At 41.0% G+C, this 24,666-nt stretch overlaps 2 protein-coding genes across 8 annotated transcripts in view; one reads left to right on the top strand and one right to left on the bottom strand.

Annotated features, from left to right (window-relative positions):
- Nucleotides 1-848: 848 nt before the first annotated feature.
- CHRNA5 (cholinergic receptor nicotinic alpha 5 subunit) lies at nucleotides 849-23,729 on the top strand. Of its 6 annotated transcripts, XR_004359273.1 has the most exons (11): nucleotides 1,406-1,512; nucleotides 9,001-9,152; nucleotides 9,465-9,509; nucleotides 10,961-11,070; nucleotides 12,037-12,868; nucleotides 14,907-14,936; nucleotides 19,556-19,687; nucleotides 20,152-20,230; nucleotides 21,450-21,533; nucleotides 21,654-21,765; nucleotides 23,534-23,729. XR_004359273.1 is itself a non-coding variant. In XM_032700199.1 (7 exons), the coding sequence occupies exons 1-7, from the start codon at nucleotides 849-851 to the stop codon at nucleotides 15,066-15,068; spliced, it is 1,416 nt and encodes a 471-aa protein (XP_032556090.1). In that variant the 3' UTR covers nucleotides 15,069-17,400. The 6 variants fall into 6 exon arrangements, 5 of the variants coding, with proteins under 5 accessions (XP_032556090.1, XP_032556088.1, XP_032556086.1 ...); XM_032700199.1 differs by lacking the exons at nucleotides 1,406-1,512; nucleotides 19,556-19,687; nucleotides 20,152-20,230; ... (1 more) ...; nucleotides 21,654-21,765; nucleotides 23,534-23,729 and adding exons at nucleotides 849-950; nucleotides 7,525-7,537 and having other exon boundaries at nucleotides 14,907-17,400; XM_032700197.1 differs by lacking the exons at nucleotides 1,406-1,512; nucleotides 19,556-19,687; nucleotides 20,152-20,230; ... (1 more) ...; nucleotides 21,654-21,765; nucleotides 23,534-23,729 and adding an exon at nucleotides 857-964 and having other exon boundaries at nucleotides 14,907-17,400.
- CHRNA3 (cholinergic receptor nicotinic alpha 3 subunit) overlaps nucleotides 17,404-24,666 on the bottom strand; it is an 8,478-nt gene continuing 1,215 nt past the window's right edge. The window contains exons 1-6 of one of the 2 annotated variants that reach the window (XM_032700193.1): nucleotides 23,886-24,026; nucleotides 23,643-23,782; nucleotides 23,525-23,569; nucleotides 22,305-22,414; nucleotides 20,071-21,082; nucleotides 17,404-18,580 (exon numbers count right to left, since the gene is read on the bottom strand). In XM_032700193.1, coding sequence (XP_032556084.1) covers nucleotides 18,452-18,580; nucleotides 20,071-21,082; nucleotides 22,305-22,414; nucleotides 23,525-23,569; nucleotides 23,643-23,663 — 1,317 coding nt within the window. In that variant the 5' untranslated portion in view covers nucleotides 23,664-23,782; nucleotides 23,886-24,026 and the 3' untranslated portion in view covers nucleotides 17,404-18,451. Of the gene's footprint in view, nucleotides 18,581-20,070; nucleotides 21,083-22,304; nucleotides 22,415-23,524; nucleotides 23,570-23,642; nucleotides 23,783-23,885; nucleotides 24,027-24,666 lie in introns of those variants that run through there. The other variant, XM_032700192.1, reaches the window with a different exon arrangement.

Here is a 24,666-nt window from a genome sequence, read left to right as displayed (position 1 = left end):
TTATTGATCTGATGCAGAAAAAAAGGGTGGGTGTTTGTACAGAGTATTTATTATATATGTTATATATAATATCTGTTATATATGTTATATATATGTGTTTATATATTATACACGTTATATGTTATTATACATATTATGTGTATCTATATCTATAATATATAGAGAGATGGAAATATCCTGTGTCTTTGTAGCTTGCATCAGTTTTCCTATTTTTGGTTAAAAGTTCCAAATTTCTGATTTAGAAACTTCTCAAAAATCCTATTCTTCTAGAAACTTAAAAAAAAAAAAAAAAAAAGCAAAAAAAACCCCCAAAAAACCATAAAAACAACCAAACCAAACCAAACAAACACCACAAAAACCTACTGTTTCATACGGAACGGAAATTAAAAGTTAGTTTAATTTTCTTTTTCGCTAGAAGTCACTGAAAACTTAACACCCTCCCACGAGCGCGGTGTGGAAGCAGCAGATGGTCACCGGGGTGGGGTTGCCGGAGTTATTTTACGGGCCGGGCGGGGACGAGCCTGAGGAGCGGCGGTACCTGCCGGGAGCTCCTGCGGCGGCACCGGCTCCCGGAGCGGCTCGGGCAGCCCGGGGGTCCGCGGCGGGCGGAGTGCGGGTGTGTTGGGGGGGTGTGGGTGGAGGTGTGTTGCGGTTCAGGTTTGGGGGTGCAGTGAGGGATGCTCGAGTCCCCGCGGGGGCCGGGACCGCCGCCCGCGCCCTGCGCTGGTTCCCGCCCCCCGCACCCCCCTCACGGCCCCCGCGGGGCGGGCCCAGCGCCGCCCGGCCCCCGCCCGGCTCCCGCCGCTCTCGGCTGCGGGTTCGGAGGCAGCGGGGGCCGTGCCCCAGCCATGGCCGGGCGTGGAGCGGGGCTGCGGGGCTGCGGCCGCGCCACCCTGGTGCTCCTGCTCCTCCTCAGCTGTCTCTGCGCGCCCCTGCTCGCCCAGCCCGGAGTCCCCGCAGGCGGGTAAGGCGGCGCGGGGGCGGCCCCCGCGGGCTGAGGGCCGGCGGGGGGAAAAGGCGCCTCAGCAGAAGCCCGGAGGGTGCGGGAGGGCAGGGCACGGCCGGCCGGGGGTCGGAGCCCTCCCGGCGCTGTGCGGGTCCGCCGGGGATGGAGGGGGTGGTACCGCGGCCCGGGGGCTCGGGCGCCGCTGCCTCCCCCGGCCGTGCCCGGCTGGGAGCGGTTCGTGAGGGGAAACGGGCGGGATTTGCGTGTGGGGGGAGACGCCGCCGGGGCCGCCACGGATCTGCTTCGCTTTCCACGGCGCCAAGTTTTGGCCGGACTCGGCCGAGGTTGCGGCTGGTGCCGAGGGGAGCGGGTCCGGCGGGGGCTGAGCAGCGCCGGGGGAGCTTCGAAAAAGGGACCGGACCTGCAGAGACCGCGGCCAGAGCGCCTCGCCCGGGCTGCCCCGGGCACGGAGGGGAAGGTGCCTTTGCCAAACTACGGCTTTTCAGGTGCACATCAGCCTCGATTGCCACACATTTCATTACACAGCGGTTATGCTTTCTAAATGTGTATGTGTTGTGATACACCTTAAGGATTTCAAGCTTTCCCTTTTTGCCCTGCTCACTGGTACAGTTGTAGGTTTGTGTGCCTGCAGCTGGTACGGAGGTGAACTTTCAGAATATATTTTAGTAATTGCACTTTCGCGTATGGATGTGACTGCACATAAAAACAAGAATTTATAAGAGAACTCTCTTTAGTTTGGTCATGCGTTGTTTCTTCGACTTCAAAAGAGTCAGTCTGGTAATTCAATCAGAATGTAACTTTCCAAGTTGAAGGATGTAAAACAGCACGTGAATCTGGAGTGGTTTATAGAATTACACAAAGATTAAAGGAGCAAAATCACTCGTCAAAGATTTATTTGGAACAGTTATTTTATAGCGTTGCTTGTATATATTTAGGGGTACATTGCCAAGAGTTTTGCAGAATGTCTTGAAACCGTAACTGCCATATTTACAGGCAGAAAGAAAAAGAATGAAAAATTAATTTGACCTTTTTTTAAATATTAGCTCAAAATTGAAAAAGTGGTTGTAAGTGTGGTTTGTGGAAAGTTGATTGTGTTGATGTCTTGGTTTTAATTCAGCTGACAAATACTCAGTCTCTTATTGCTAAAAGATCATTTGGAAAAGTGTTTTTCATCATGAGAGAAGATATTGCTGTGCAAAATCATTTTGTTACATTATATGATTTATATGACTACATGCAATTACTCACAGTTGTCGGGTTAAGCCCAATTTGGCCTTTTGGCACAAGCCAGCAGCTTTGACTTCATTGAGAACTGATCATACAGAGTAAGGATAACATTTTCTTTTCACAATTTGTTTGCTGTAAAATAACATGAAATTTGCTGTAAGAGTGCTTGTAAATTAATTTGGTGTTTTCTGTCATTAGTAGTGAACTAACATTTTGTCTTGGATAACTCTGAATTGTCGAGGCAAAATACTTGCTGATTTAAAGTACAATCAAATTATGAGTTTTGTTCCTTGCACTGAATCTTAAACTAAGAGGTGAGACTTAACTGCCCAAATGGACTCGAGGTTACCAAGCACCTCTGGCACTGCTGTGCTGCAGACCTGTGGTGGTGTTTCCTCAGGAGTTCATGCTCCCAAACCTTTTCCAGTCATTTTAACAGAGCAGACCCTTCTCCCTGCCCAAAAGGGAGCTGCAAACCTTCCTGCTTGTGTGGGTTTCTTGTGATTTTCCTCTTAATATATTTTGTACTTTCTTTAGAGATTCTTAGGAAGAAAAACACAAGCATCGATTTGTGGAGAAATGTCTGTGTTGATTTGTAGAGGGAACTGTGGAAGGAAGTACTTGCAGTTTCCTAGTTTTTAGAATGGTAAAACCTGGGCTTTGTGTGATATTGTATGTTCTGAAATCTTCTGCTCTGTATCTAGTTGTGAGCAGAGTACCTGATCTCTAAACAGTCTCTGATTTCAGTGAGCTGTAGGATTGTGTGTTCCGCTGTATCCAGGACTGGAATTGAGCTGGGTGGGCAAACTGCTGCTGTGGCAGAAGGGAATGCCAGTGGCTGCACTGGCAACTGGGGAGGAGCCCCAGCCTGTGTCTTATTTACATAAATCCTGGATTTGTGTTCACTTCTGTGATGCACAGCCTCTAATTTTATATGTATAAATGGTTCTACTTATAAGATTCTACGTCCTTGTTCTTCCTGTTTCTCCCTGAGCTCTGCACTTGTGTGCACCCTGTTTGCTGCTTGTTCTCAGCATTTCTCAGTGCAGTCTTCACAGTCCATCTTCAGTCCTTAATGACAGATCAGCAATCAGTGGAAAGGATGAAATGATTAAAAATGATATAAAGAGAGATGACAAAATCCTGGATCTGTTACAGGAAAAGTCCCCCTGATTTCAGAGTGGTGGAATATATTATTCTATTACTAATCAAACTTGTAAATGTAAATTATGGCCCAAAAACATGGACCATAATTATACCTTGATGTTAAGCAACTAGGAGACAGTTAATTCTGCTTTTGCAATTATGAACTCAGAACTTTAATTTTTAAATTTGAGTTGGGTGTAAGAAACACCTTCCCTGCTTTCTGTGGGCAACTCTTGTACCTCTGGGCATGTTGGTAAGTACTGAGCAGTGTTACAGTTCAAAATTTTTCGTGGTTTCATGTCCAATATATGTCATTTTATTTTGCTGTTGGTTGGGCAGAGGTTGATGTGTGAGGTAAGAGAGAAGGCAGAAATCCTCCCAATAGCTTGAAAGCCCTGCATATGGGTATGTATATGTATATATACCTTTTCTGTGCTTGTAGATGTAGTTTTTTAAACAGGGGAGAAAAAAAAATAGTTCTGGGGAGTTCAGAATGTAATAGGTGGCTTTTCTGACCCTTTCTCAGTAAATTGGATGGAGTTAGTAATGCTGCTTTGACTTACAGACATCCTAGAAAAGATGATTTTGATCTCTCCAAATGCTTGCTGTTAATTAAAGGCTTGACTGTGATTGGGTTCTTGGCAATTGCTAAAGCACGGGAGGCAAAGTAGGCCAAAAAATTGAAGACCATGCAGAAAGTGTGAGTCATGGTCCTTTTAAAAGGGAGGGGGGAGTCAGTACAGAAATAAAACTTCCATTTTATGCTTCATTTACTATATTGCATGTGTTTTCTACTTAATGAAGTAATGGTGGGAAATCATCTCAATAAATACGAGTGTACTGAAGGCAGGTGTACTGTATATATTCATCCACCTTCCAGGCTTGTAAGAAAATTATTAGTTGTAGTTTGTAGTAGTTAGATTTGTGGATAATAGTCTGTATGTTATGATAACACAGAGTTAAACAATATAATGTTAACTACAAAGTATGGATATTTTGCAATGTTTTTTGTCCTTTGCAGTGTTCTTTTTTCATTGTAATGGTGTGTGGTTATAAATGTGCACTAGTAATATATATTACTTCTGAATCCACATCTTAACATAAGGCTTCTAAAAAGTGACCCTTCCCTTTTTCCCATGGACTTCCTTTGAAAATGCACCAGGTAGTGATGCAAAGAAAACCTGAAATCATTAACACTCAGCTATATCAATTAGCAAATGCTTTGAACTGTGCTGTTTAATGTATAAGGACCAGCATTATACCTGCAATCCCAATGTGGTTCTTAGACACATTATCTAAGGAAGAGCAGAGGAATGCAGAGTTCAGAGAAAGCTTATTCTTCAGAGAAACATGGACTGTGGTGTTCTCTCCTTTCAAAACAACCAAATATTTATGAAAATACGTCTGAGATAAAGCTGCAACACTGACTGTTTAACTGGTAGTTCTTATAACAAGAATAGTGCTGCCAAATCGTATTAAGATGCTAAGAAATTTAATCCCATAATGGTACAGGAAGAAACGATTGAAAAAGATGGATTTTACAAAAGAAGAACACTTTTGTGGTTTATCTGTGGCATTTAAAAAGTCTGCCATCAGCAGCACAAGTGAAATTTTGACTTGAGAATGTGAACAAGATGAATAGACATGGACATGTTTTGTTGTGCTGTTCATGCATCTGAGACCCATGTAATGCTTCCTCCTATTTTCTGAGTAGTTCTTCCAAAGTACTTTAATAAAAGAAGTTTGTTAAGTGCTTAGGGAGGAAATGGTAGAACTGAATTTTTAAATACAATTTCGTCTAAGATCAAGTGTTTAATTAGAATTTTTACTTAACCATTTTGTCACAAGTGTTCTCCAGCTGTTTCAGGGTTTAAAAAAAATTTGAATCATCAGTCTGCTTTGTGCATAAACATTTGTTTCCTTTGTGCAGGATTCAAATTTAGGCCATCCAGCATCCTATGTGATTTAGGGGTTGTTTGGGTGGGGTTTTTTTGACATGGAATCCCACAGAGAGGGAGTGAGAAGGGTTTAAGGTGCAAGTGTTCAAGTAAATGTTGTCAGTGAGGTTTCTCACGGCACAGTACAGAGCTCCCTTTGACCGAGGCTGCAGAGGTCACCCTGCCCCAACCAAAATGAAGCCACACAAATACAGGCAAGCTTAGAATTGCCCTTCAGAGGCTACAAATCTCCCAAGTTTATTTTAGTACAGGGAGCTTGTGGCAGGGGTGATGCTTCCATAATCTCTTGCCATCTGATTTAGGATGAGATTGTACTCCGGGTTGTTTGTTTGCTAATCTTGCTAGTCGTAGGTTTTAACCTCTTTCTGTTTTTCGTACTTATTCTGCTGCCTTAAACCTCTGACTGTGTTTTACCTGTTCTCTTCTGTACATTTTTTCTGCTTGTCACCAGTTCTTCACAATTTTGTTATTGATACAGGGGGTAACTGAGAATCACCCCCTTAGTTGTAATCTTAAAAGCATATCCACAGTGGAAAAGAGAATGAAACCCGTGCAGTCTATGCAACAAATTAGTTGAATGGTCCTGTTAAATAAAATATGCAAGCTAGGGGTGGTTACTTACTTTACTTTTGCTAATTCTTAATATACTGTTACCATTTCCAGCCTCCCCATGGAGCTCTCCTTTGTATTTATAGACCAGTATGCCCCAGCTCCTTAATAAACAGAATAAACTAGAAATATTGAAAAGCAGGGATATCTCTGTGATAAGAAAAAAGAGAAAAAAATGAGTCAAACTGTGTTGTTAGTAAATAGTGGTTATTGTAATAGATCAGTGAGTGTACTGTAGGTCTGAGTGTAAAACGTTTGGACAAAGATCTGTAAGAACATAAAAGCAGCAAAATAACGTGTCCCCATTTAGCAGAGCAGAGAAGTTGCTGTGTTTTAAGAGAAGCTTAATCTGGAAACAACACGTCCCCTGAAATGCTGTGTCGCTGCACAGGAGGTCATCTTACAGAACACAGAAATGGTGAAAGTGCAACTCTGCCTCTGCACTGCTTCAAGGTCAATTAATGCAGAGAGAATATCCAGCTGCAGAGTCAGCCTCAAACTGTACAGAAAATTCAGTTGAGAGTTGTAACTGTAGAAGGGAAATGTAATTAATGCTAATACAAACATTAAGTATTTATGAAACATTAGGCTGAAATATACACAAAACCATCCATAATTCAGGAAATAGGGATATGGAGATAGAGAAATCAAATTGTGTCTTCAGGAAGCATTCTTTTGGATGCCTGTAGCATGTAGGACTTGGCACATCTGTGCATACTTACAAATAAGGAAAATTCCTTGGCTAATGAGGATATACTGAACCAATTAAAGTAAATATATTTTAACCTAATAGCTGTGAAGGCAACTTGTACGTGTGCAACCTTGTGTTGCTGCATCTTTTTTGGCAGCAATTCTTATGTCCTGTGAGTTTTCCTGTGCCTGCCTGAGGTGTGTTCAGTGGTCCAACACAGGCTGCCCATCAGATCCCTGCTGTCACACATCCCACATGTCAACAGCCTGGAGATGGAAAGGTGTCCAGTTGTAGAGCAGGTACAAATAATCCCTCCCCAAGAACAGTGGGTTTGTGAACAGATGAAATTAGGTTTGTGTTTTGAAGCAGAAGGGTGAACTGTCCTAAAACCCAGATGCTGGTTGGGCCCACAGCAAGAACCCCTCAGCAGCATGTTGGTGTGTAGGAAGATCTGGGGGGAAAAGGAGTCCTGCTGCTCCCCCTTTGCTGATCCTGTTCCTTAAGCTGCATTCTGCTGTTGCTCCTCCTGTGACATTTCAGAGAAAATCCAGTTAGCATTTAAATACTAGTATTTAAAAAACTAGTTAACTAGTTTCAGTTAAAATACTAAAATCCTAGTACTGGACTGCCCCAAAGCACCAGTGCAGAAGGCAGGGAATTGCCTTGTTGGGCCCTGCAGAGCTTTGGGTGTTTTGTCCAAAGGCTCTTTAAATGAAAGCCTTTTGCAGCACAGCAGAGCTGCTGTTGTCACAACGTGATGAGCGAGAAGGAACTTAAAAGCTTGGCTTGCCTGCCTTGGTTGTCTGGGCTGCAGTGGTGGCAGTCACACACACAACTAACCTAACTAGCCAGCCCAAATTAATGGCTTCAGCAGTGGTAGCCAAACCTCTGCAATAACTGCAAGTCACTGTTGGTCCAACTCTGAGGCAGCTTTTGCTGGTTGTGTTGGAATGAGAACTGACACCCTCTGCAGGTGTGACACTGCCTGATACACAGTTTAGTAATCCCAGGTAATTCCAGATTCTAGTCCTCTTCACTGTCTAATAACCTCTGATTTACTGGATGTTGATGGTAATGAACTTCAACTGGACATTGTTTCTGCTGCCTTTAATTGATGCTTTATTTCCTTTACCTTCTGTTTTGAGAAAGATTAAATACAACCAATGTTTTTTCTGCATGTACTGGTCACTACTTGCTCTGCTTCTGTTATGTTGACTAAATTTACCTCCTCTCCAAACAAAATAATGTTAAGCTTTTAAATCTCTCCTTGTATGGATGACTGTCTCCGGTTTTAATCTGTTTGTGACATTTTCTGGTGGTTTTCTGTTTCTGATATATCTTTTTTTAGATGGATGCTGTTAGTGAGCACATGATTTCTGGAGAGGTCATGCCATACATTTATGTAATGGCATAATATTTTAAGTCTGCTTTAAAAAGAGATGGTGGTAAACTTCTTTCTTCTGTTTGCTCTGTCCCTTAAAGTGACAATATTAATTGTTAGGTCTTTTTGGCAGTAGTTTCAGTCAGTTCAGATCTCATCAGTGAGTAGTAAAAATCTCTGTCTAGAGCATATGTTTGTGTTTTCTGGTGGTTGTTCTGACTTTTGTCTAGGAATTGGAGAACCCTTCCATTCAAGGTGATGTGTGTAGTTTGTGCTGATTCTTGAGGCATCCTCATTTGAAGGCTGTTCTGTCTGAGTTACTCAGACACTGATCTTGCCTTTTTTCCCTCCCCTATCTCTGTATCTTCCCCAGGTTTCTCCTTCTCTTGTTTTTTAGGACATATAACATTTATGTGGGTTCTCACAGTGGATAAACCTTAGACTTGGCCTTTTTTTTTTTTGTGTAGCAGGGTTTCTTCTGATGCAGTTCAGTGAGAACATGTAGGTAAAACCCAAATTTTTCAGGGATTCCCAAAGATAAAAGGACAGCAGTTGCTCAGTGAGGTGCTGGAGGACAACTTACATCTCTCCTTTAAAGTCCAGGCTGCTCTCTCTATGCAGTTTCTACATCTACAATACTTCTTTTTCCCAAAAAAAGCTCTGCCATGTATTCCATTCTCTCAGGAGATAAAAGAATACATTTCGTTTCTACTTTTTTTGTAAGCTATACAAAGACTTTTAGCTGTTCCAGTCCTCTGTCTGTCTCCAGGCATTGAATTGACTCCTTGAGAGCTACAAAAAGAACTAGAAAGGTGCTTTCCAGTCAGTTTAACATCAGGATAGGTAGAGGACAGACTGGGAAATAGAATTGCATAAGCATTTAAGATGCAAAACAGTGGGGGGGAAAGTGCTCTACAGGCAAGAGCAGCAAAGTTTATACATGACAGATCTGGCCAAAGATCTGTAGAAGAAATAATGTATAAAACATGAAATCAATGGTAATAAATTCCTTTTTTCACAGGTGTGTCTGAACCTTCTTTCATTGCTAAGAGTGAGGATCGTTTGTTCAAGCATTTATTTGAAGACTATCAGAGGTGGGTTCGTCCAGTGGAGCGCTTGAATGACACAATAAAAATCAAGTTTGGCCTTGCAATCTCTCAGCTAGTGGATGTGGTATGTACAGCTAATAAGTTGGAGTGTTTTCTTCACCAACTTTAAAATTCTGGAACATAATGTCATGTGAAATAATTGTGCATATTTTAGCTTAAACACAGTAGGTTAATCTTCTAAAATTATTGTCAGTGTAATGAAAAAAATGCACTGTGGATGCATGTGTGATGTCCTCATATAAACATACTTAGTGAGTGGAATGCTTTCAGAAGTGTATTTTGTACTCTGCATTACAGACCTCTATGAACTAAAGCAGCTATTTACTGTGAATGTTCTATGCTGGTTATTTTTTGTAACATATGCTTTTCTTTATAGGATGAGAAAAATCAATTGATGACAACAAATGTGTGGTTGAAACAGGTATGTGTAAAAATATTGATGAAAAATTCTGAAGCTCCGTGACTGCAAATGAAAATCTGGAAGAAACTTTTCTAATTACTTGCATATTTAAAAAAACCTTAGTTGCTGCATGAATTTTTCCTTCACACAGTATCTTTGTAAAACGTCCCTAGAAATGCTTTAAGGGGTTAATTGTTACAAACCTCTTAAAAAAACCATAACAAATGCACAAAAAAGGTAAATAAAAATGAGGTAAATAAAAATTTACCAAATCAAAAGAAATCTGATATGCCATTGCATGGCCATTGCATGGCATGTGTGCAACCATCAGTTGCTGCCTCAGTAGAAAAGTTTTCATTCAAAAGCTTTATTAAGAAAAGCATGGGTTGCTGTAGTGTCCTGTAAAATAGCTTTGAGTTCTTTTTCTTCTGGGATATTTGAGATTATGGGATAAACATCACTGAAGAGTTTCAGTTTCAAAGTTGTATATGCTTGCTATAAGGAAATACTTTTGCCTCTCAGGAATATTTGGGTTTGGGCAGAAAAAAGCCTGAAGCTTTGTAATAATCAGGGTCCAGTGCTGAACTTATTTGGCAGTATGAACTTGGGAAATGCTGCTCACAAGTCATTCTTGGTTTAACTTAGCAGAATGTTTGCAGACCCCGATTATACTCACTATTTTTGTTTGGGCTGCTTCCCTTCTGTTTGGTTGGTTGCATTTTTTTGCTTTGTTTTGTTTTTTCCCCTGTTGATTCCCTCCTTTTCCAGTAACTGTAATTTCAGGCCAAGTTTTTATTTTCAGGGAAACTTTGAGACTACCCAGCAAATGTGTTGATGATAACACCTTGTGCTCTCTTTAATAGTTTCTGCAGATCTTGTGGAACCAGCTGAACCACTTTAAATGAAATAAGAACTGACCTGTATATATGTTTAAAATTCTGTTTGATGGTGAATTCTTAGAAACTTAAATTCTTCCTCTTGAGCTTGTAGTTCAAGTGTAAAATTACCAAAACACTACTGTGCTTTTAATGGTGCTATTTTTAGTGTTGCTGGTAGAAATCAAAACTGCCTTTTAAGAGTTGCATCATGATGGGGTTTTTTTCTGTCATGAAAATGTCTGAATTGCTTCTGATTAGCTTCCAGTGTTTGGTATTGATTCAGAACAAGCTTTTTTCAAACTTAGTTTATACAATTAAATTATGTTATAGTAACCCTTACTTATGTATACATGCTCTGAAAAAGGAACTTCATGTCTTGAGTTCTGTACAGAAATAATGTCAAGTGGGTCTTACAACAGAAAACAAATACTGAGTGAGGTAACTACATCACTGTTCAGCAAATTAATTGGTTTTACAGATTTTAGAGGCCAGTCTCATTGTTTTGAATTGCCTTATTATCTGTTTTCATCTGGTGTTGCCCTGCTTAAATCTGCTTCCCCACAATAATGATTTTTACATCTCACATTTCCACAGGAATGGATAGATGTGAAATTAAGGTGGAATCCTGAAGACTATGCTGGAATAACATCCATCCGTGTCCCATCAGATTCCATTTGGATTCCAGATATTGTGCTGTATGACAAGTAAGGTTTGAGTTTTTTCACAGAGAACCCATTTATTTTCTGACTTTGCTGTCCCAGCTGGTTCTGGGAGGCTCGTTGGATGGACACGTGTGGACATTTAGTAGAGCTGGGGCTGCTGGAAGAATTTGTCTCTGAATGCAGAGGGACTTTGTTGCCATTTTAAATGCCAAAGGCTTTGCTTTTCTTCTGTATGGCATTTCTCATCTCTTTAAATAAAGTTTATTTCCATTTCTTCATGTAAACTCCCTATTAGAAAACAGTGTCTTGCACAGTGCTGGGTACAAAGTGTAGGGTGGTGGGAGGGAAGCAGCTAATTTATACTGTTATAAGTCATATTTAGCATGGAATTGAAATTAAGTACCCTCACCTTTAAGGGGGGGATTGTGTTGGGTTTATGTTGTTTGGGTTTTTTTCTTCTGAAAATCCCCAAATATCAGAAGCAATAACTTTTGACCTTTCTGCTCAACTCAGGTGCATGTACAATGCTTTACATTTCCTGACTTGTTGAATCAGGATAAAAGGCTGTTGCAGTGATTGTAAATTCCAGTTTGGAGGTGGCAAACAAGTAATCTTTTACCTGCTTCATGACTTTTTTTCCTTGATAATTATGATTAGGCCAAATTGAAAAGTACTTATGCTGCATTACTAATAGAAACACCACAATGGGATCATGCTGTTGAAGGTTAGGGTTTTCACAATCCTTTCATAAGTCAGAAAGTCTGTGCAAGAAAGTTACACAGACTTTTTAATGACTTAAAAATACTCTTCACTCTTCCAAAGCTGTTTACCTTTGTGAGATTCAGACCTAACCAAAAAAAAAAAAAAAAAAGACTATGAAGACAGTACCAAATTTTGGCTTTCAAGGGGGATAAGGGATAAAGAGCTGAAATGCCAATAACAAAGCATATTTTGCTAATTAAATACACCCCCAGACCCACGTTGTAATTGCAATTACTCTTCTTTCAGTGCAGATGGACGTTTTGAGGGAACATCTACAAAGACTGTGGTGAAATATGATGGCACCATTGCTTGGACTCCACCAGCAAACTATAAAAGTTCCTGTACTATTGATGTAACCTTCTTCCCCTTTGACCTCCAAAATTGCTCAATGAAGTTTGGGTCCTGGACTTACGATGGCTCACAGGTTGATCTAATCCTTGAAGATTATGATGTTGACAAAAGAGATTTTTTTGATAACGGAGAATGGGAAATAGTGACTGCAACGGGGAGCAAGGGAAACAGGACTGATGGCTGCTGCTGGTATCCTTTTGTTACGTATTCATTCATAATTAGACGTTTGCCCCTTTTTTACACGTTGTTTCTCATCATCCCTTGTATTGGACTTTCGTTTCTCACCGTCCTCGTCTTCTATCTGCCTTCAAATGAAGGCGAAAAAATTTCACTTTGCACTTCAGTACTGGTCTCTTTGACTGTTTTTCTTCTTGTTATTGAAGAAATTATTCCCTCATCTTCCAAAGTTATCCCACTTATTGGAGAGTACTTGGTGTTCACTATGATATTTGTGACCCTGTCCATTGTAATAACTGTCTTTGCCATCAACATCCACCACCGCTCCTCGTCCACGCACAACGCGATGGCCCCTTGGGTTCGCAAGATATTTCTTCACAAACTTCCCAAGCTGCTCTGCATGAGGAGTCACGTGGACAGATACTTTGCCCAGAAGGAGGAAACGGGAAACGGGAATGGCTCAGAACCCTCCAGGAACACCTTGGAAGCGGCTCTGGATTCCATCCGCTACATCACGAGGCACGTCAGGAAGGAGAATGAAGTTCGTGAGGTGGGTGAGCTGGTCCTGTCACACTGACCCTGTGCAAGTGGAAGTTAGAAAACCAAGTAATGGTTTGCTGTGCACTATCCTGTTAAAGATGTGCTATGGGTTTCCAGGTTTTGTGCTCCACTGAAAGCTGTGTAGTTGTTTCCACGGGAAAGAAGTGCAAGTATGGTACAATGCTGAGAATTCTTATGGATATTGGGCTGATACAGCACAGTCCTTGGGTTCTTTAAAAGTCTTTTACTTTCTTCTAGCAGTTAGGTTCATGTTGTTAGTTACACATGTGAGGCACTTGTGTACTCTGACTGTTCTCTCCAGAGCTGCTGAGATGAGGAGATATTTTTCCCTTGAATGTTGTACCTGAAGGCTGTCTGAACAATGCCTTATATTTTACTTATATTTGCCTTATATTTTTAGAATAAATATGACCAGGCTGTGTTTTTCACCTTTCAATTCCAAATAAAAACAATTTCAATGCTTTAACTTATATTAGTTTAAATACAAGCTGTGGCCCTATGGAGGTCAATTTGTGCCAAGATCAAACATGGACTAGATGACCTCCTAAGAGTTCTCTTCTACCCTTGTTATTATTTGTCTCTAAGTTATACTAAAAGATTTCAAAGGCTTTTTCTCAGTCTGCACATTTGCACTCTGAACTACCCTAAATGGATGTTTACACCACTTGGGTAAGAGCACTGTGAATCTGTTTTCTTTACATGCTTTTTAAAGCATGGCACCATTGGTACACCAGAGACTTAAATATAATCTGCAGGCTAGTTTGGAAATATAGAAGTTTGTGTGTGGTCTCATGATACTGCTGCCTGTTTCTGATGGCACGGCCTGGGATTATTTCAGTTTATATGGAAAAGGCTCTCTTCAGAAGCTGCTGGTTGCTAGGAGTGTTCTCACAGTCTAGGAGTAAGCAAACTCCTCTCATGTGCCTTCTCAGGACTTGATTCTGACAGTGTCACAAGGGATCCGGCCTAGATTCTTAATAAATGTATCTGCTGTACTGTTCAAGCAGCTTCTAACAGCTCTGCATTCTATGAACAACAGAAATAATTTGCTATTAAATACATAATTTCTTGTATATTATGGGTTGCTTTTCTTTCTCCTGTGAAGTTACTGTATTTGACTGTGAGTGACAAGAGAAGTGATAAGTATTTTGTTTTTCAGATGTGATGTTTTTGTGACTCTGAACCTCAGAAATTAACATACAGATGAGTGGGGATTCACTTGTGTTTTATTGCTTGGGCTCCAGAGAGTTTGCAAGCTCTAATTGCAGAAGTTATTAATAAACACTACACAACTAGTGCTGTTGTAGCCTTACATCTTGGGAATCATGAGGCTTGGGAAATGTGGAGAGCTCCAGTTCAACTCCAAGACAATTGTTTGGCAGGGCTTTCATTTGCTTGCACAGTTATATCTGCTATACTTGCAAAACTGTGTATAGGTATGAACAATCCTATAAAAAGGAAGGTAGTCTTGGAAGTACAGTGAGTGTTGTCCCCAGTGTGCAATTCTGTGCAGCAGTAACTTCACAGCTTTCAGATCTTGTTTGTAACACAACAGCTGCTCAGTACTGTAATTTTATTTATTTTGTTTTTTAATTTGGGAGGTTTAGTGTTTTTTGTTTAGGTGATGGGAGGGGTTGTTGTCTTTTTTTTTTTTCTTAATAACTTTTGTTTCTACCTCCTGCCTGGGATTTCCACTTTATGCTGTCGTGTGGCATGAATGCTGCAGTGTGTTAGAAAATGGCACACCAGTTTCATCTCTCCATAGATGAGGATTTTCAGTGCTTGTCAGGGTTGGTTTCTGCATTAAAATCTAATATTGGTCTACACAGCTTACCAGTCTGCACAGGGGGCAGTTTGCTCCTGTTCTACCTCCGAGTGTAATTATTAAATGTTGTTAAACAGGATTATGTAATGAACAAGGCTGAAAAAAGTGTACTTTGAAACGATTAAGAATTGCAGGATGTGGTACTGTATTTTCACCTGCTCTTGCACATACTGACCATCTCTTGTGCTCTTTTATTTCTTAGGTTGTTGAAGACTGGAAATACATTGCTCAGGTGCTTGATCGAATGTTCTTATGGGCTTTTCTTCTGGTTTCAATCATTGGATCACTTGTGTTATTTATTCCTGTTATTCATAAGTGGGCAAGTATAATAGTACCTACACATATAGGCACTACAAATGCATAAAAGATTTTTGGAGCTGTCTCCTGCTAATATGGCTCCAAAGAGTTTTGCAGTAGCTCTGTTTCCATGCTCATCCTTTGTAGGCATGTTTCTGATAGAGTGAAAAAAAAAAAAAAACCATTCCAAAACTAGAAAATTAGGATTTTATTAAAGCATGGCATTCCTAGGACACATAGAAGTCAATTTGCTTATTGCCAGTCTACTAAGTTACTTCTAAGCCAGGTCAGAATTAAAAGAACTTTCTCAAGCACTTGCATGTATGATGTATCAAAAAAGCATACACTGACACCTACTGCAAAATAGAAGGATTTAAATTTTTTGAATGATGATCACTGTAGTCCAATTATTAAATTACTATATAAATTGCTATACAGAGTATTATATTTGCAGCTACACAGTGGAGTTGCTTATTTCAATTTACTACAGTATAAAAAGGAGAATTTTTATCAGCTCTCTTTAATGTGCTGTAAAAGTATGAAGTTTCTACAAGGTAATTTAAAATAATAGAAAAAATGCAAGTTAAACTTCCTGCATGTCCAATAGACAACTGAAAATAGTGATTTGGCCATGTTTTGCCTCTATAAATTTTCAGTGGAATTTGCTGCTAAATTGTAAATCTTGTCAGTTCTATGATACTACATGAACATTCAATAAGCCTTAAAATGCCTAAAGCACATGTGTATATTGATGTCTCCATCAGCTTTGGAAAGGAAGGCACAGACAGTTAAATGAGTTCCCAAGTTGCACAAGGGCTGGAACATTCAGGTTTCTTTATCCTTGATGAAGAATTTGATACAGTTTGTAACTTGCAAACTTGTTAATTATTTCCTGTCTTTGTGTGTTTCTCAGAATTAAGTTTTTAAGCAGAGGTTTTTAATTTTTTAATTTTAAGGAATCTGGGAGAATGTCTTTCTGAAGGAAAGGTTATTAAATTATTATGCCATGGAACCAGATACAGATGATTAAGTTTTCACACATTTGTTAAACTGAACTTAAGAGAGCTGCCTTGAGTGGGTTCTCTTGCTTATAAAACCCCATGTAACTCTAAGCAGCAAGGACTTCCAGCTTTCCATTCTTTCTTTTTCCTGAGATTGTTGAAAACAAACTTGCAAGTTTTCAATTATTGCATTGAAATCTATTCTTTACATTGATTCCAACACCACCTTTCTTCCTGTCTTAAAAGGTTTATTTGTGGAAAAGACTCTAAAATAGTTGAGTGTTTTCCCACACCAAAGTTTTGTCAGTGCTCTTCAAAATGTAGTTGTTATCCTGCAGGACTAGCAGAGCAATGCCAAGCTAGAGCAAGTCTGGGGAAGTTTTTGTTTGCTTAAGTTACTACCTTAATAATAACAGCTTTAGAGGAGAAGCTTTAATGTAAATTGTGGTATCTTCTATAATATAAGCCTTTATAGTGGTTATGAATTTGAAAACCAGACACATACTCCCCACACACCCCCCTGGAGCTCCTTTAGAATAGCCCTGTTTGATTATAATAGTGATTGCTTATGCCATAACTTATATATAACTGAATATTTATTTCAAATTGTCTTAAGCTGTAGGATTTTCTTGGTTTTTTAAGGCTCACAGGTAGAGAAATGATGCCAGGCAAGCCTTTTTTTTAATAACAGTTTATAAATAATTCTGATTGTAAAGGGAGTTACTCTTCTTCAGCTACCCAGTTACATTTGGCATTGGATATCTGTGTTTCCTCTACTGCCATCATAATTTTAAAGGTGAGCTTGCAAAGATTATCTGATTTAATCCATTAATATAAGAATTTTAACTTCCTTAGTATTACTAAGATTAAACAATGCATCAGTGTGGAAGTTGCAGAAATACTTTAGAAAGCTTGTTTCCTGTTCAAACACAAAATTTCCTTTTATAGTCTTCCTTGGGTTTGAATTACTGAAATTTACTCTTACCCAAACAGAAAGCAAAGTAAGTAAAAAAGTAGATTAAATAGATATAGATATATATACACCTATCTTATTTTTTTAACTCTCCACCTTATCTCTTTCTCCTTGTCAAATGATGTGTGTAGACTGCCCTGATGGGCAGCACATTGCCCAGTGGAGTCACAGTCCAATAATTCCCAATTTTTGCAAATGCATGAATTTCTTTCAGTCACTTCCACAGTCTGATCATGGTAGATTTGGAGCTGACCCTGGAATCCTTGGGGTCTGCAGCTTATCAGGTGTGTCTGAAACAAGAGAATGTTAACAGAGAAATGCACCTTTATCCTGTAACTCATAATGAATGTATTGAACTGTAGGCAATGCTACCTTATCTAGGTTTTGGTTACTTGGTCAAAATAAATGGAAAAAAAGGCACCATTTTCAACAGTTTGATTCTCTTTATTTTCATAAATGTCACACCACTTGATACATTGTATTTCCAAAAGGTTTTCAGTTTGGTACAGAGAGAACACTTAGTATTTGTACAAAATATGTTCTCAGTACAGTATTTTGTTGCATTCTTTATTCATGCTCTTAAATAACTTGCAGTTGCTGATTAAAAAAATGAAGATATATATGCCTAAGCAGTGATTTTTAGCATACTTTACAGGACTATTTTGTGTCTACCTGCCTTCCCTTGTCCTAAACCCCTTTGCCTCTGTATCCAGACTATCCCATATCCCATCAGAGTGTTTTGATCCTTTGCACCACCTGCAGACTGTCCCAGTGTGTGTTTGACTTGTACACAACTCTAAACATCACTAGGTTTGAGTAGCTTTTTTTCCTGACAGTCTCCACATCCACTACACTCTGGGGACGTGCAGAGTTTACTTCGTGGCTGCTTTGTTACCATCATCTGCTATTTAAATTTGCTTTCCTTTTGGAACAAACCTGCCCACGGTCCTCTCTTCCCACACCGTGGGGCAGTTTACACCCCAGGTGGTGATGTCTGCATTCCAGCACTTTGGTACTGGTGCCTTCCCAACCATCCCATCCACATCAGGGCATTCATGGAACTCAGGATGAACTTCTTCCAGAAGGTCCTGTCATGGTCTCAAGACTCTCTTGGTACCAGACTCATGAAAACAGCCCAAAGCATTCAACCCTTCTTTACTTTCCAAATATTCATGTAATTTTCCATTTCTTTATTCACCCCTTCTTAAACCATTCCTATAAAGTTTAATGTTCTACCTCCATCACTTCCTGCTGTGGCAAGAAGTAGCTGTACAAGCACAGCTCGTGTTCTGTGGAGATTAGCTGTCATAAAGGTTCAAAATCATTTCTTTTCCCACGTTTTCAACAAAGCCTTCTTCATCAAGCAGAGTTGAGAGTTCCTTATTCTGCTACACATGGGGGAGACATGGGGTGCTGGGGTGGCGATACAGAGTTGGTTGGCAGTTTTATTTGATTTCACAACATGTTATTTAACCTTTACATTTCATCTCCAGCCATCAGGGGTTGTAAAAACAGCCCTGCTGTTCCTAGAATACATACCAGGATGAAAACCCATAGAAAAATACGGTCGATGACCATGGCAACGTATTTCCAATCATCCTGAATCTGGAAAAATTAAAAAAAAAAAAAAGGAAAAAAGAATAGCAAGTTGGCATGTCTATTAGATCAATAATTGGCATTAGCAGTTAGTGCTATTTTATATAGGTTTTTCTGTGTGTAGGTATCTTTCATGCTACACAACTTACACATCTCTGTTTTCACTGACTAATTCATCTTGAAGAAGCTTTATTTGAATATATGCTCTTTGTGGCAAAGCCAAAAGCTGCTACTTCAAATACAGAAAGTTTCTCACCAAGATACTGGACTTGAGGAGATACAACTTCTCTTCTCTGTGCCAAAAATGAAAATGTAAAGCTTTACATTCTCAGGTGAAGAGGTTTGTCCAGAAAACTTGACTGAAACAGACTGCTCCTACTCATCTTTAGGCAGTATGTAAAAAGCAAAAGCTAATTGATATATAGTTATTGGGTACTTTTCTTATGTAGTACTGAAGTTTGATTGTTCTCATGCATGGTGTAAAATTCATCTCTGCACTTTTCCTGTAGAGGAGGTTTCAAAACAACCCAGATTTTTTCTAATTTTTTTTTTCTTTTTACAATGAGTGTTATAACAAGAGTGACACTGAAATATTATATATGCTATATATTAACAGTAACCAGGTGATCATTTTAGTTCCCATTGAGATTGCCATTTAAATTTTTACTTTGTTTTTCTTCAGGAGCACTAATAAGTGAATAATGCGTTAGTTGTTTTTGAAATTCATGCTTTTTAGCTTACAACTTGTTTGTTAGGGCAGACTTAAACCCAAAGCAACCCTGTATTTTTTGTACCAACTAAATATAACTAAAGCTCTGATTTCAGCACAAATGAAGTAAAGTTAGAATGAGATTAAGTGCTATACTGCAGAGGGTTTAAATTCTGTGATAATTGGGGGGGGGTGGCTACTGCTCATAATATGTTTGAGGGACATGATAGAGAGAAAGCTTTCCATTTTTGTTTTTTTATTGCATTAAGATGCAGCTTTATGAAAGATGCTGGTCCCAGTCTTGCAGCAGTTGCCTCATTTAGCTACAGAACTTTATTCTGCAGCAGCAACAGGATGAACAACATCATCCCTACGAGGGACATTCACTCGTGGTTTTGTTGTTGATGGTAAGCTGTGGGAGGGAGAATGTAACTTCCCAAAGGCCACAGAGGCAGCAAATTCCACTGTTTAGATTATGACTTGGAAAATCCTAACTTTAGCTCTGGTGGGATGGATGCTCTCCTATGTTCCCCCAGCAATGGTGACCTTAACGTGCCTCATTCAGTATTTATATTGTCAATAAAGAGAATGTTGTGCAGCAGAGCTGCAGTTATATCAATTCAAAATTGCACATGCTTGTACACAGCTTGGGTAATTTACTTTTATAAAATAATGGTCTCTGTTGTTTTGGGGTTTTTTGCTTGTTTGTGTATTTGAGATTTTTTTCTTACAAAAGACTCCAATGACGAAAGGTATCTGCAGTTTGAGCAATAGTAAAGTATGTTCTTACCTCTTTTGCTTCATTCTGCATTTTCATATTTTCTGCAATGTATTTCACACTTTCAATAGCATCTCTCATTTCTGGTGACAGAACTGAAAATGAAAGCAGAGGATCTACAGACTCAGAGCTCGAACTCCTGGTGAGATTGCCACTGAAATCCGAGAACTTGGTGCGTTGGCACTGGCAGCAGCTGCATGCCATGTCTTGACACACAAAGCCATCTTTGCAGCATTTGGCTTCAGAACTGCTGAAGCAATTAAGGTTTGAAAACTCAGAAGTGAACGGTGGCTTTGGCTTCTGGCTGTTCTCTTCATCACTGGCAGGCCTTGTCATGAACATGATCCTGGGAAGTAAGTTCAGGAAAATGGTTCTCACCCACACGGGCATCGTGTGTGTCTTGGGTGTTCTGTAGTGCACATTCAGCACAAATACCGTGATGACAATTGATAGAGTTACAAATATCATGGTGAAAAGGAGGTATTCCCCTATAAGGGGAATTACCAGGGAAGTAGAAGGTATGGTTTCTGTGATAACAAGAAGGAACACTGTTAAAGATAGAAGGACTGATATGCAGAGTGTCACCTTCTCACCACAGTCTGAGGGCAAATAGAAAACTAATACAGTCAGAAAAGAAATCAGCAGACAGGGAATAATCATGTTGATGGTGTAAAATAAAGGTAAACGCCTAATGTAAAGAGAATATGTGATGTCTGGGTAGATCTCTTCACAGCAGTTGTATTTGATGTCATGTTTATACCCAGGAGCTTTAATAATAGCCCATTCTCCACTCTCCCAGTAATCTTTCAGGTTCATTGTGGAGCCAATTAAAACTAAGTCAATTTTGGCTTTATCATAAGACCAGGAACCAAACTTCATGGTGCAGTTCTGATAATCAAATGGGAAGTAGGTTACATCTATTTTACATGAGCTTTTAAATATAGCTGGAGGTATCCAGGTCACGTCACCCGTGTATTTTAGTAGGGCCTTTGTCTTGTCATCAACCTGGAAATCCCCAACTGCACTGTAAAACAAATAAAAATAACAAAAATTAGAATGATCTACTCCAGGTAGTTTCATACATTCAGATCATATACATTAACTCTTTAATCTCCTTTGAGAAAGTCAGCAATTACTTGTTGACTTGGAACTGAATTGCATGTGCAGGACTGAGCCAGTGGCCACCATAAATTTGCACAGTTAAACTGAAACAAACAGCTGTATAAATTTACCAGGGAGGAGTTGAAAGGGAATATTAATACCCTTATTAATAATATGGCTCAGTGCAATCAATATTCAAAATGGCAAATAGCAGACTGCAAATGGCAGTTCAGTTAGATAAGTCCTGTAGGTCCCTTCCAACTGAACTATTTTATTCTGTTCTATTCTAGATCAATCAAGCACATCAGAACCCAGGGGCTGATAAGAGGATACCTGTATTACTGGTATTCCCACCTCTTCTGTGGACAGTGCAGGTAGTAACTATTGAAAGAGGGATTAGGGTTGGGGTGCATCTTTGCCTAAGGAGAGTATTTGGTGAGGGGTTTTTTTGAGTCCCACTTTGCTATCTTATATGATCCATGTGACAATTTCAGTTGTTTCTATGAAGAAGTAAAACTAAAAAAGTAATCTGAAGTTTTAAGAGCACCGTTAGAAAAGGAGTGTCATCGCTGTTGATCCACAGACCTAAGTTTTGGATCTGGGTGGGTAAATCCATCTCCCTGAGAACTGTTTCCCTACGTAGCAGAGGGGGCCACTGAGTTATGGTTTGGCTCCTCAGTGTCTCAGCAATGACATCTAAAGTAAACTTTCTCTGTGGCTTTTATATGTCAACACTGTTATTAGAAAGGTTGTGAATTTAAATTGTGAATTTAACTGCTAAAAAGCTAGGAGTTGCATTTTTTTTCAGTTAAAAGTCTGACTCACAGACAAGAACTCTCCAGTCTAAGGGAATTCCTGCCAGCTCCCCTGGTAGACAGTGATACAAATAGCAGTAAAAGTGAAGGGGGAAAGCCAAGTTCACTTTGGCTTGCCCACTTGCAGCTCCAGGTTAGAGCTGGCTCCTGCCCAGGGATGCTGGTGGAGCTGGCATGGAGGTGAGGACAGCAGTGGGGGATGTGGGACACAGGTGTGGTGGAAAGCAGGCTTCTCAGTGTATTCAGGGAACTTGCTGCAGATTTTTTTTAAACTGGTAACATCGCCCCCCTTCTTCCTGAATTAAGGAGATAAATATGCAAGAGTCTTACTTGTTATATAAAACAATATCTGGCTTCCAGATCTGGCCAGATGGTACTCGGATGAATTCAGCACCTCCATAGTCTGCTGGATTCCACCGAAGCTTGTAATCATTCCAGATCTAATTATGGACAAAATGAGTCTGTGTTAGGTTTGTGAAGAAACTGAAATCCAGTGGACTAGACCTGAACCAAGTGTTGTCATATCACTCATAGGGTTGTTTTATTTTGGATACAGAGGGTTTAGCTGTTTCTTTAACAAACACGTGTGTGGTGTTTGTTCATATGCAGATTGTAGGTGGGCCTAGATATGACCTTGTTGGTCATATCTAGATGTGACTTACATGTCTGTGACTCTGTGCCAGGAATGTCTACTCAGCAGTTGAAACAAGGTGAAAGAAGGAGTAAGACTCTTGTCAGAGAATGTAGGACTTTAATAATAACTTCAGTCTCAAGAAACCAGGTACCTGTGGGATGGTGAGAACAAATTCGCGGAGGCTGGGGGGGTAGGTGTGAGAGCATCGAGTGAGGGACTCGGGGGATGTGGGTCAGAAACAGCTGCAGGGTGTTGTTGCTCAGTTCAGTAACAGCCTCTGTCCTTAGGGCTCGTTAAACCCCGCTTAAACAAAATCGAATATCAAGCTGAAAGCGGGAACTAAGCTGGTTATTCAGCTGACTGCAACAGTGAGTAACTGCATTTTTAACCTCTAAAGACCCTTTTTAAGTGAGGCAAACACTTTTGGTTTCTTCTCACTTTCCGGGAGCCAAACAGCACCAAGTGATGCTGTGCGGGACAGCCGTGCTGAGTGTCTGCCAAGTCAGCGCGTGTGGGAATCTTGAGAGCAAAAATGTTTTGTTTAGCGACTCCCAGCCGCTGTAGCAGCGCTGCTCCGCTCCCGTCCCATCCCATCCCATCCCTTCCCGTTCCCCCGGGCAGAGCGGGCCGGTGGCCGCCGGGAGGCAGCAGAGCGCCGAGGACGGGGCCGGGCGGCGCTGCCGGCGGGGAGACCGGGATGCTGCCCCGGGAATGCCGCCCGGGGATCCTGCCCTAGGATCCTGCCCCGGGAATGCCGCCCGGGGATCCTGCCCCGGGATTGCCGCCCCGGTGCTCCCCGAGCCCGCAGACCCCTGGCAGGGCGGGCGGCTCTCCCCGGCCCGGGTGCCCCGGAGCACTCCCGCGCTGGGGGGAAGGTGGGTCGGTGCCGGCCCGGCTGTCACTGAGCGCTACTCACGTGCTTCAGCCACAGGTTGGTTTCCATGATCTGGTTGACTTCGTCCTGGAAGAGAGAGTTGTGTCGGGAGAGCTGTGTCGGGACAGGCGCCGGCCCCGCCGCGGCGCCCGGTACTCACCACCTTCACCAGCTGCGACATGGACACCTCGAATTGGATGATGACCGGGTCCGAGACGTTCTTGACGGGGCGCACGAACTTGTTGTAGCTCTCGAAGAGCGCCGCGTAGAGCCGGTGCTCGGCCTCGGAGCCGCCGCAGCCTGTGGAGGACACGCGGTGAGCGCCGGGGCAGAGCCCCCCCGTCCGCCCACTCAGCATCCCCTGGGCTGGGCACTGCCCGAGCCTCGCCGAAGTGGGCAGGACCGTGCCAGGGGAGCGTTAGCTTGGGCTGGGGAGAAGAAAAGCAGCTATGATAGAGGTCTTCTCACACACATCTCTGCAAATGAGTTAAAAAGTTTCGGGGAGTTACTGAAGAACTGGAGGTAAAAAAGCCCTTTCCCCTCACAGGCCCGGTCCCCTAGACCTGGCAAAGCTGTGGAGCACAGGAAGGGGAAAGTGCAGCCCAACAGACCAGGCCGCTTGTGAAAGGTCAGAACGTTTTGCAATAGGAGGATTCCCAGGAAACAAATCTACTTTCCAGCCTGAGTCACGATTGTGTGATTATGGCAAGGATAACAGCTTGCTTCTTAAAATACAAAGAAAAGTATTAAAATTTATTAACTGTTATATTCAAAGACTTTTCAGCACATTCAAAGAAACGTGCTAATTACCCGTTTTTTATTCTAAGTAGTTTTTATTTATAACAGATTAGTGTTGTCCCTTTGCCACTCATAACTGCAGTTCATGGTACCCTGTGGCCTACAGGAAAACTGCAAACTCAAATTCTAAAAAATTAGGGTACTTTACTTGTTTCAGGATGAGGTGTGAGAGCCTGTATTTTACATTACCTTTTTCCTGTTCAGCTCACTAGGCAATAACCATCCTAATGCTGTTTTAAAAGGGAGTGGTCTTTTATTTTTAGAATGATCTCTTAAAACTCTCTTAAACTCGTTCTGGACAACACATCCCTATGAACTCCAACTGAAAAGGAAAACGAGGCCTGTTTTGTCATTAATGGATGGCACTATGCAAATTTGGCAAAGGC

Source organism: Chiroxiphia lanceolata, chromosome 12 (assembly GCF_009829145.1).
Source record: "Chiroxiphia lanceolata isolate bChiLan1 chromosome 12, bChiLan1.pri, whole genome shotgun sequence".
In the NCBI taxonomy this organism is placed as follows: domain Eukaryota; kingdom Metazoa; phylum Chordata; class Aves; order Passeriformes; family Pipridae; genus Chiroxiphia; species Chiroxiphia lanceolata.
This window is presented reverse-complemented; position numbering and strand designations above follow the sequence as displayed.